The sequence below is a fragment of the Triticum dicoccoides genome, chromosome 1A, assembly GCF_002162155.2.
Source record: "Triticum dicoccoides isolate Atlit2015 ecotype Zavitan chromosome 1A, WEW_v2.0, whole genome shotgun sequence".
NCBI classification, from domain to species: Eukaryota; Viridiplantae; Streptophyta; class Magnoliopsida; order Poales; family Poaceae; genus Triticum; species Triticum dicoccoides.
The window spans coordinates 520144689-520157437 of NC_041380.1; the positions used below are offsets into that span (position 1 = coordinate 520144689).

At 43.6% G+C, this 12749-nt stretch overlaps 1 protein-coding gene across 1 annotated transcript; it reads right to left on the bottom strand.

The window, feature by feature from the left end:
* Positions 1 to 5050: 5050 nt before the first annotated feature.
* LOC119285208 lies at positions 5051 to 12749 on the bottom strand. Its single transcript, XM_037564443.1, has 3 exons — positions 12400 to 12749; positions 7719 to 9796; positions 5051 to 5762 (listed from the first exon to the last, which is right to left on the bottom strand). The coding sequence occupies exons 1-3, from the start codon at positions 12697 to 12699 to the stop codon at positions 5570 to 5572; spliced, it is 2571 nt and encodes an 856-aa protein (XP_037420340.1). The 5' UTR covers positions 12700 to 12749; the 3' UTR covers positions 5051 to 5569.

A 12749-nucleotide genomic window follows, 5' to 3' on the forward strand; every position in this document is an offset into this window, starting at 1 on the left:
GGTCATTTCGGGAAAATCGGGTCGGGTTGCCTAGTGGCTATAAATAGCCCACCCCCTACAACCATAAACGGTTGGCTGCTCGGAGTTAGTGTACGGTTTTTGTCGTTTGAGAGCAACCCACCTCGAAGCCTTTGAGAGAGAATTCCTTGTGAGGATAAAGCCCTAACCACCCAGAGCCAAAGAGAGTTAGGCATCACTTAAGTCTTCTTGTCTGTGTGATCTGAAGACTTATTACACTTGAGGACTGTGAATCCTCCAGCCGGTTAGGCGTCGCGTTCTGAGCATCCAAGAGACATTGTGGATTGCCGGTGAACGAAGTCTGTGAAGGTTTGGGAGTCTACCTTGAAGACTTACCAGAGTGATTGGGCGAGGTCTGTGTGACCTTAGCTCAAGGGGAATACGGTGAGGACTGGGTGTCCTGAGCTGCGTGTTCAGGACTGGGTGTCCGGGACTGTGTGTCCTCAGGTTTAAATACCTAGCCGCCCTAACCAGACGTACATTTGTCACAGCAACTGGAACTGGTCCAACAAATCATTGTCTTCAACGAGTCATTGGTTTCATCCTTCCCTTCCCTTTACTTACTGTTGGTCCTTGTGAAGTCATTGTATGATTGCACTATCTTTTGTCTTTACTGAGTGACTGCGTGTTCTGTTTGGCTTCATAATATCTTCCTACCTGATCCTTACTACATTGCTGCTATTAGTCATTGTGCTTTCACTCCATTGAATACTTGACTATGGTTTGCTTAGTGTAGTCTACCTTCCACTGCATGGTAATAGGTTTATTTCTATCATTTGTCTTCATAACTTCCACATTTTGAAGACTTCCATAAAAATCGCCTATTCACCCCCCCCCTCTAGTCGATATAACGCACTTTCAACAACAAGTATTGCACTGCTTCACAAAATTTCCACATATGTTTTCATACCAGTCCAACTAAATAATTGCTTCACTCTGTGGTAAGTAGGAAGTATGCCAGTGTGTCCTCCCACTGGTGATGAATGAAAAGCCTGGATGAGCTTTGTTTGCAGACCTGCATTTGCTCCAATCCAAATTTTATCCTCATGTTTAATTAGCCCCTCTTGCAAATGAAATCCAAGACAAGCTTTGTTATCCACTGCTAGCTTCTGCAACATCTACTATGCAGCAGGATCAACTGTATAGGAATTCAACACTTCTTGTATCCAGACAGGCTTGCTTGTAGACATTGCTTGAAGAGGAAATAAATGAGCCACTCTGGAAAGTGCATCTGCTGCAGTATTTTCCACTCCTTTTTTGTACTAGATAGTGAATTGCAGTCCTACCAGTATTGTCATGGCTTTTCTCTGCAAGTCTGAAGTGAGAAGTTGATCCCCTAAGTGACAGAGGCTTTGGTGGTCTGTTTTGATGACAAAAGGTGCTCTGGCCAGGTAAGATCTCCACATGTCTATGGCCATCATGATTGCCAGAAATTCTTTCTCATAAATGCACGGTTTCTGACTAGCTACTCCAAGTGCCTTGCTATAGTAAGCAATGGGATGCCGCTCCTGAGCAAGAACATCTCCCACTCCAGTATTACAAGCATCTGTCTCCACAATGAAGGTTTTTGCAAAGTTTGGTAAAGCTAGAACAGGAGTTGTGGCCATGGCCTGTTTCAACTGCTGAAAAGCTGCTTGAGCTGTGTCAGACCACTGAAAAGCTTGTTTCTTCAATAAAACAGTGAGAGGCCTAGCCAACAGACCATAGTTCCTCACAAACTTTCTGTAGTAACCTGTTAGCCCTAAAAATCCTCTCAACTCAGTAACATTAGTTGGTACAGGCCAATTAACCATAGCTTCTGTTTTTGCAGGATCAGTAGCTACTCCTTTGTCAGAAATAATGTGGCCCAAATATTCCATGGACTGCTGAGCAAAAACACACTTACTCTGTTTCACATATAGCTGATTTTGTGCCAGAATTTCAAACACAGACCTCAGGTGTTGAATATGATCTTCCAGTGTGAAGCTGAATACTAGGATGTCATCCATGAATACTAACACAAACTTTCTGTTAGGCCCTGCCATAAACACATTCATATTGCACTAGAATGTGCCTGGAGCAGTAACCGGTCCAAAAGGAACTACCCTGAATTGGAACTAGCCATGGTGTGTCTTAAATGCTGTCTTATGCTCATCTTCTTCTTTCATTCGAATATGATGATACCCGGCCTTTAAATCTAGTTTTGAGAACCACTTAGCACCGCCTAATTCATCTAGTAACTCATCAATCACTGGTAGAGGAAACTTGCTTTTAATGGCGATATCATTCAACTTTCTGTAATCCACACAGAACCTCCAAGTGCCATCTTTCTTCTTTACCATGAGAACAGGAGAAGCAAAATGACTAATGCTTGGTGTGATCAAACCAGCTTTTAGCATTTCAGACACTTGTCTCTCTATTTCATCTTTCTGTAGTGGAGAATATCTGTATGGCATGCAATTTACTGGAACAGACCCAGGAATGAGATGGATTTCATGATCCAGTGGTCTGTGAGGGGGCAAAGTCTGAGGATCTTTGAACACAGTGTGATGTTATTGTAGTAATTCTTGTACAGTAGGAGGAACTGGAGTTCCAGGTGCCATCACAATTCTGTTTAACACAGCAGTTGCCCAAACTTCATTGCCTTTTTCCCATTTTAACAGTTGTTCAGCGGTGACTTCCGTAATCTCTGTTGGTTTTGCAGGTAACACACTCTGTAACTTCACCTCTTGTCCTGAATATTTGAACTGAACCCATTTTTCTGCCCAGTGACATTGCATCACTCCCCATTGTTCTAGCCAGTCCATGCCCAAAATGATGTCATGTCCCCCAAGAGGAAGCACATGCATTGCATTTGTGAAGTTATAACCTTGAATCCACCAGGTTAACTGAGAAACTTTTTTCAGAACATTGTACTAGTTCTCCATTTGCCACTTTTACCTGCATAAGCCTATTCAAGTTCTCCACCTTAACATTTATCCTGTTGAGCAGTGCTTGATCCACAAAAGTGTGGGTGCTCCCTGAGTCCACTAATATGAGCACCACTTAATTCCCCACCAAGGCTCTCAGTTGTATGGTTTTTGGGTGAGTTGCACCTGACAAGGCAGTAACTGAAATAGTAGCACAATCTGTTGTAGACTGCTCAACGAGAGCATCCAAAAGGGCATCAGAAATTATCTCACTCTGCACCGCTGTTTCTGATGTTTTCGGTTGAGCCCCAGTCACAGGCAACTGACTGCAAACATGCCCCAGAGTGAATTTCTCTCCACATTTATAACACAGGCTGTTAGCTCGTCGATATTCTTTCAACTGTTTTGCCTTCCACAGATCACCAGTAGCCAACGCCGGCCGAGTGTCAGATTTGGTAAAAGCAGTCTTCTGGTAAGATCCTCTGACTGCCTTCTGCTGCAGTAACAGTCCTTCCTGAACCGAAGCATACATCGCTGCCATGTGGACATTTGTTGGTATCTGAAACTCCACAGCTGATCGTAACTCTGGTTTGAGCCCCATAATGAAACGAGTTACCAGGAAAGTATCACTGATTGACGGTTCATACAACTTGATGGTGTAGACCGGCTGAAGAAACTTCTACTTGTACTCCTCCACTGTTTTCTCCTGTTTGAGCGACATGAGGTCCTTCATCTTCTGTCTGTAAACATTCACATCGAACTCCTGTATTACCGTTGCACAAAACTGCGGCCAAGTGTGATATGCGCTATTTTGTTTAAAGGCCTGATACCAACTTGCAGCGTTATCAGTCAGATACAGGGAGGCGGAGGTGACCTTGAAATTGCCAGGTATGCTATATAACTTGTAGAACGCCTCGCACTTATCTAACCAGATCCTGACATCACTTCCATCAAAACGGGGAAAATCCATTTTGGGCAACCACGGCCTCTTGCCTGAATTTTCCTTCTGAACTGACTGCACAACTTGTTGGGACAGAGAGGTATTGGGCGGTACCTAGACAGGACAAGGCAGCCCCTGAGCAACAAACGATGGCCCTGGGCCCAGAATGTCGTCTGACAGTTCCGACGCTGTCGGCGAGGAGGTCTCCGGTACCTCTGGTGGTTTCCCCTTCTAAGCGACATGTAATTGGCTTTGCTGAACCTGCCCCAAGGTGCCGCAGGACAAATCCACGTTCACTTGGACTTGGTCGAGCCGCGCCGTTTGCTCCGTAAGCTTGGTGTCGAGCGCCGCCAGCTGTGCGCAGATCCCGTCAACCACCTCCAGCTTGCGTCGCACCGCCCTGATCTCGGCGAACTCCTTCAGCATGCGCTCTTGGAACGCCTCCATCTCGTCCGCGATGAAGCGCGACTGCGGATTAGGCTTGAATGTCGTCGTTGTGGCCGATTAATCCCAAATCAACCCACCTCAAGTCAGGATTTACACAGATCAAGCCCGCAGGCGATCCGCTACCGTCGCCTCGGATTTGCCGGGTATGATTCAAAAAAAAAATCAACGCACGGCAGAGCGAGGAGGTGGCTCTGATACCAGATTGTCACGACTTAAGGGAGGTAGGAGTTCGCCGGCGGCGAGGGAGGGTAGAAGAGATCTTAGGGAGTGAGCGAGAGAGATGAGAAGCTAGGAGAAGGCAGCGAGAGGAGGAAGAGGAGCCTGTGGCTCAGAATATTTCATTTCAAGTCCTCGATGCCTATCCACAACGAGACGCCTCGCTTATATACTCGCGAGTGCCACTCGAACTCATACGGCCCACGGCCCACTCGATTACAAGGCTCACGGCCCCCAAGCACACACTTGAATTCAAACACTCCCGCAACTACTTTACGCCTTCTTCGCGCCTTCTTTACATCTCCCTTGTCTTGCCCGCACCTTTGGCACCTCCAGAGTACTGACACAATCTTCGGGTCTACAAATCATCAAGCACTAACAAATTAAAACCCCAGGAGAATACATCCAGCAGGACGGTTGCAGCAAGTCTGGCAAGTCCTTTGTCAGGTATAACGATTCGCTTAGGATGACAATTAACAATCAGGATGACAATTAACAATCGATACATGCAAGGTACAATATGTCGGCAGCAAACAGAATGGGGCTACCATCAGCAAGAGTAATCATTTTTCCTTCAACATACCAGCACGAGTCTTGCAGACAATCTCGAAAAAGAGCAAGATGGTTTCAAGAAAAGAAAAACACAGGATAGGCTGGACATCTTGTTTTCAGTCTCGTATACAACATATACAGGCTCGGAAATGATACATACACAACAAAACCAGCGACTCTGGCTTCAACTCTGCAGTAAGAAGAAAAAACTTATCACAGTGGAGCTTCGGGATCTGGATTCTCTCCTAACTAACAAGACTGGGGAAATTGCAAGACTACTCCGCCGATCAATGTAACAGAGAAAATTGCTAGAATTCTCCACCGATCAGTGTTCTGATACAAAAGAGACATATTCCATTGCAAAAAGGGGATTATTCGCCACGTAAATTTACTACAGGAGATATTTGATGTGGTTGGTGCTGCAAGCGAAAGGCTGGAGCTCCACCATAAGTTCGTCTTGGTATAGTAAATAGCACACTGTTGCTGTTGCTATGAACCTCAGAAACTTTCAGGACTCAGAGCGATCTGCTGGCTTAGCAGGGACAGAAAGTTCGTCCTTCAACATAAAAGAGAGATCATGCATCTGAGACATCAATTTCTCCACATTTGCATTGCCAGCTTCTGATTTTGGTCTGGAGTTACTGTCATGACTTGTTGCAGGCAATGCATCAACATCACCCATCTGCTGCATTACGCCCATCCTGCACATGGTGAAAACGTGTAATATGTGATCAATCATATATCACGAACGGGATTGAGTGAGATACTAAACATTATACAACATGGCCTGCAATATATCTCACAACCAACCATTCACCTACTTCGTTCTGGCAATTGTAAGGATGAATTGACCTAAAAAAGGAGCAAAATGCAACAACAAATAGGCACGCGACTAAGGGTGCTGCTTGCTGGTCAGAAATTCAGAACCAGGTTATGAAGTGGATTATTGGTAGTGTGGCTTCAAATGGTTTACCACTGAAAAATAACACGAATTTTGAACCTATGGCTCAATGTAAACATAGAAAGAAAGCCCCAGGAAACAGGATATTCGAAAAAAAAACTAAAAACAGTTCAAAATTTTCTGAATTTAGTGGAAAGAAAAATGTGTATTCTAAATGCCACGCGTATTACGTTTTGGGCCACATTTGCGTGTATACGTGCGATACGAAGGGCCGATGCCTGCACGACCGGTTCCCATAGACATGCCACTCCAGGTTTTCTTAAGAGAAGTCGCCACTCTAGGTTCTCTTAAGAGAAGTCATGCCATTACCAAAGATGGAGAAGTCCAGGACTTGCATGCCTAGAAGAAAGATGGAGGACGGTGCCCACCAACCAAGACCCCTATATAAGGGCGTCCCCATGAAACGATTTAGGACCTTCAACCTCTTGAAAACACTAGAAGTGTAGTTTAGCATATTATTAAATCCGATCCTGATATCCCGCCAAGATCATCCATCACCATTTCTGGCGGCTTGACCCTCAACTCGCCAGATACGCGCCATTGTGCATCTCCGTTGTAATTCATATTTGATATAATCCCATGTAAGCATGAGTAGGCTTGTTACTCACCACGCGAAGGCCCGAACCTGGGTAAAACTTGTGCCCCCTGTCCATCTAGTAACCTGAGGTGACATCATACAAATCCACATACGTTCACCATATTTATGTTAAGTACATCATGAAACACCATTGACAGCTGACGCCGAAAATGGGGAACCTCGCGCTACTAGATCGGATATGCCGTATTTAGCCTATCATCAAACTTGAACTCCACTATCTTCGCCGACACAATCACCTTTTCTATCTTCACCGATATCATTGGCTCCACAGGGCGAATACATCAACCCTACTTCACACGATGAAGACAGAAACCAGGCTATGGGCGGCGGTGGGTGTGAGAGGTCTAGCATTTTGCTTCCGGCGATGGTCGCACCTAGATATTAGAGGCATCATGTCGTAATTCCCAAGTGTTGCCCTTCTTATGGCTTGTACAAACTCTTCTTTCAATCAGTGCATTGAGTAGCAAGGCTTTTACATTTTCTCGAGAGAAAAGAAGTTGCTAAGTAACTAAACATTTGTTAAAATATATCATAAGTTAGCAATGATTGGATCCAATATTCCCTGAATACTAATGTGTTTACCAAATACGAAATCAAGGCATTGCGTTCACAAAAGCTACACCTGGGCTCATCAAAGTCCAGTATGAATTGTTACCAGCACAAGTCGAACAAACAAGTTGCCTAAACCATTCTAGTAAACCTATTAGTATACATCCTTGTATTTCATATGATGGAAGCTCAGATGAAACATACCAGTGACAGTGATAGCTGCAGCGCACAAGCTTAGTTTAGACTAATCTTTACACGCAGAAACAACTAGTTGCCTACCTGTGCCGAAATTTGGGCTTTGCCATGAAAATAACAAGGAAAATGGTGCCAACCTTCTGCAAAAAACACTTACAGGGTGCCAAGCTATGATGCATAAATAAGGATCTGGGCTTGTCTAGCCTTGGTCCTCAAGTTAAAAACTACACATTTATTTGACCATTTCTATATTGCTTTAGAAGCATCAAGCATAATTAATCAAGTATACAGTAATCCCCAATCTATGAACACAAGAATATGCACTCAGCTTAAAAAATGTACACTATCACTAACCTTTCGTGTTCACCAGGTGGAGCTGCATTTGCTTCATTAGAATTATCTTGTTTATTATGTATTTGGCGTTGGGATGGAGCAGACTGTGCAAAGCTTCCAAATTCCATCCCTGTCATATCAGCCGTCAATACTGAGGGTTTACCAGACAATGGAGCACCTGGCCGACCTTGTAAGCTTGTTTCCAGCTCAGGAGAGTTTTTGAAATCTTGCCATTCATCAAATGGGTCATTATTTGCATTTATCTGCTCAAGGTTCTTAAACTGCTCTGTATGGCTTGAAGACCACAAGTCCACAGGTTCAGTTCCTGAAGGATCTTTGACGAACTGTCCTTCCACAGGAATTTTCATATTTCTCTGTGCTTGACCAAAACTAGCAAAATCTTGCCATGTATCGGGTGAGTCATGAATTCCACTAACATCTTTGCTGCAGCTGTTAGATTCCTTGATATTGCTGGTTAGCCACAAATCCATGGAGTCAATTTCTTTAGCAGGCACAGACAAGGCACCAGTCATTTCTCTCCCAAGATTAGATATGTTTTCCTGTTGGTGACGTGGTGCGGCAACATCTTGCCAAATATCAAATGTATTGTCTTCCATATTTGTTGAAACTATATTTGTAGTTTTGTTACTGCTGACATTTGCTGGTAATTGCACAGGGCCAGTTCCATCAAGCTGCTCAAATGAAATATCCATTAGTTCACCACCTGCATTATATGAACTTTGCTGTGTTTGATCTGAACCAGCAAAACCTTGCCAATCATCCAGCAATTTATTATTCCTATTCACCAAGCCAGTATTACTTGATTCCCTAGTATTTTCTGTGAACCATGAGTCCACATCTATTTCTCTGTGACTCACATGTGAAACTTCCGTCAATTTTTCAGCTTCATTGAATGAAGCAACCTGTGCTTGACCAGGGGTGGTAAAATCTTGCCAGTCATCAAAAGAATCATCAGTTTGCTCAACAATTTCTGTAGAATTATGTTCTTTGACATTACCAACAGGCCATAAATCAACAGCATGAGCTTCTAAAGAATGTTCTAGCTCTGCAACTGGATTTCCCAAACCATCTCCTTGACCACTCGATGATCCTTCCACCAGGTTCACTGAATCTCCTTGAGCAGAACTTTGTGCAAAAGCTTGCCAATCATCAGAATCTGCAACATTGTTGGATGATTCTGTGCTTCTTATGGGCAAGGGGTCCGTTCCTTTTATTTGTGAGGAGTCGCTCACAAAAGGCCTCTCTGTATGCTCTCCGACATCTGATAGTGTGCCCTGATTTCCACCTTCTGTAAATTCTTGCCAGTCATCAAAAGCTTCATCAGTACTGACTCCGATGTCACTCCTTCCAGACAATCCACTGCTCTCAACTGAATTCTTGTTAAGGGAGGACCCGGTGAACTCAGCAACATTGTTTCCAGCAACCATCCTAACGTTAGTCTCTGCATTAGCTGGGACAGCCTTTTGAACGGAAAGGTTGTCTACATTTAATGCTGAAGCTAAATCTTCTGATTCTATGTTTGTTTGATTTCCAGCAGCTAATACCGGTCTGATGGCAGTCCCAGAAACTGGAAAATTAGAAGGCTCGGCAACTGAAGCGCTCTTAAATAGGTCCAGTTGCTTAGAGTCTCCAACAACACTCTCTGAGCCAGTAGACTGAAAGTGAGCATCCCAATTTGCAAATGCCGTAGTAGCTTCCATTTGATTTGTGCTTTGAGAACCTGTTTTTGTCCCAAAGGAATCAAAGCCTTTCGATGTAATATGCATCTCTGAGCTACTGGATTCATGACTTCTGCTATGCTTTTCCTGCACTATAGTATGAGTTGGAGGAAGAGCAGCAGCGGTGGCAGCTATCTCCTTTTTCCTTTCAATGGAAAATGAGTCCAGGTTAACACCAGGCAAATTTAGTGTGCATGCAACTGATGGTTGTTTGTTGCTTGTGGAACTTCCAGATATTTCCCTATTCTCTGGGGGGAAAGTAAGTTTTAAGTCCAGAAGATCAGATAAGACCAACCCACTCTTTGGTGTCTCCTTGCTTTTATTTGAATCCGTAGAGTCGCCATCAAATTCTACGAGAGCCTGAATGAGGGGCAAAAACAACCATCAGTTACAGATAGCACCAGGGTTAAGATTCAGATATCAGACTATGTATCCTGCATACACAGTTTAAAGACAGAAGGGAACTCTAGTGAGATCTTGGAGAGGTAAATACCAACAACAGAGATGCCTTAACTTTCATTGATCTAGACTCCACAAGATCAACCGAGTTTAATGGGAGCTCAAGCTTACTGAAACTATGCAGATTCCAGTATTACAATGGTAAGTAAGAGCCATGCTCTCGATGGCACATGCAGCACATGCTCTAGAAATGGCTTTAAATCGTCCATGTGGTGAGTGACCGAGTAAGCACCCAAACAACTACATGGTATATAGCTATATTAGTCACAATACATCTAGATAAGCATGTTGTCAGATTTACTAAAATACGAATCATACTTTAGACAGCATTTGAGATAACTAATGCATGGTTCCTAAACATTTGTGTCATTCAACATCGGGCGTGACATCAAACACTGTGTCAATTGAACCACTGTTATATGTTATAAATCTTAATAAATCTATATAGATCTAGATTTATTAACTTTGAGAAATATGTGATAAGACAGATTCGCTTAGGCCACAATGGAGATAAATCTATATCGTTTCAGCTTCTTGGTCAGAAAATATGTGCCCTAGGGCATGTATGAGGAAGCTTTGTAGGGCAGCTTCCCTGTTGCTTTTACCAAAAAAAATGAAAGGAGAGAAAATGCTTCTCCATTGGTCTAGTATAAGGCAGAACTTGTTGTAATGGTCAAGCAATCATATCTGAGAGGCATAGGCTCCTCCCTTGGACGATCTTTGGGTCTACAAATCATCAAGTGCTAAACCCCAGGTTAGTAAATACGGCAGGACCAAGACTAATTAGATACTAGACATGCATCTACTTTAGGGAACTGAAGCTGCGGAAAACAGTTTCTCAACAGCTCTCCAATTTAAGCTGCGGCTTAATAAGAAAAGCTTCTAGTTTCCAACTTGATGTAACTGAGGTTTCTCACATTCTTGAGAATATGCTGTTATAAGGTCATTGTGAAGCAGCACAAGGTTGTGGAGGAACAACTCCACCTTGCTGCTACAAAGTGTACAGCACTAGTGTTGAAGGAACTACTTCGACGTGATGCACTAGATAAGATATCGCTCTAGAGGCAAATATAGGCCGATACTGCAGCAGGAGTTCACTCCAAAACTCCTAGAACACAAGTAATAATAGAAGATCTTAGATAAGAACACCAGGTTCATAGGTAGTGGGTACATGGGCTGAGTTACAAACTAGTAGTGAGGACCTCTATTTATAGGCTTTGTGAAGCCTTCACATCTCAACTTAAACTCATAAATAGAAGATCCGAGAAAACATTACTTAAGGTTCAGCTTCTACTCGCAGCTAGAACACTCCGAAACCATTATTTAAAGGTTAAGAAAACAAACAAATAAAACAACATATGACTTAACGACCAATTTATCTAGAATGGGGTAGAAGCATCTAGAAGCTTCTGGTTTTTTTCTTTACTTTTATATATTGTACCTCATCCCATTGTTTCCAAACACATAAGGTATATATCATAAGAAGGACTATGGAACTTCTAGATCAATAATTCACCTAAAGTAATGCAGTTGTCTTCTAGGAGAGCGGAATCAAGCAAGAAATTTCCAATTAGGCTACTCAGATCACACAAAAATAAATTGCACAGAACAGGTACTAAAATCCAGTGGGAGGCTCAACCGTCGCATCATGAATAAACCGAGTTAGGGAAGGATTGCTAAGATACCGTTGCTACAGCCCTGTGAAGCAAACAGTTTTTCAATTCTATGAATTATTTTGTGGAAGAAACATGCAAAAAAGGTTACTCCTATTATATGGATCGGAGGGAGTATTAACATAAGGAATGGTTGTATTGAAAAAGAAACTGGAAATTGGTGACCTGGCAACGTTTTCCTATTAGACCATAAAATGATCAATTTCAAATGCATTCTGTACATTACACTTTCTTCACAACAACAAAAAAATATCCTACATAATAAGCTAATAACTCTGAAAAAGAGGAATTGCATTGCAGTTGAAAAGACTCAGATTTAACTACAATACGCATGTTGGAGAACATGTCCTGTGCTTGATAGTATGACATCACTTTCTTTTTAGTTATATAATCCTAGTGGCCTAGACGAGAATTTCTTTCATGACTAAATTGGGAAATCCAATTCCACAGGTCCAAGCCACATCTTCTGCTACAAACAAAGACTTGTTTGCAGTTCCTCCATTTCTCTTTTAAACTTCTAGTTCCTTCTTTGGAAGAAAAAGAAACAGCAAACGTCTCTAAACTCAAATGGCACTCGCAATTCTGCCAAATTTTCCATCTTATTACATCCACATAAAAGAAAGCCTCATTTCCATGGTTCAGCTTTATAAACAAGCATCCCATTATTTCGACTTAGTGCTTCCCTATTTCCACATGAACCCTGCCACTAGAGATCTTAAGGGAAGAGACCGAAATGCCAAATCTACGGCTTTCCACTACGAAGGAACGGCATTCCACTGGTACAACAATAACAGATCGATGGAAACAAACGAAGCCAGAAAAGGAGCTCACAGATCCATCAAGCCGGAGCGAGCCGAGGAGCCACTGGTAGGCCGCACTGCCTCGGAAGGCGATGTCATCGCCCTCCCCACGCCTAGGGGACCCGCAGTAGACGCAGACGGCGGACTGCGCGCCGCGGAGGAGGCCACCCGCCGCGCCGCAGCGCCCGCACAGGAGCTCCGGTGAGGCATCGGGGTCGAAGGCAGCGACGGCGTCGGCGACGGAGGGGAAGGGAGGGGCAGGGGGCGCGGCCGTGGTGCCCTCCCGAATGGAGGATAGGAGGCGATGGATGGTGGCGGTGGGGATCTCCATCGCCGGGCGCCGGAGGGGGTCCGATTCGTGTTGGGCAGTTCAGCTGCTCT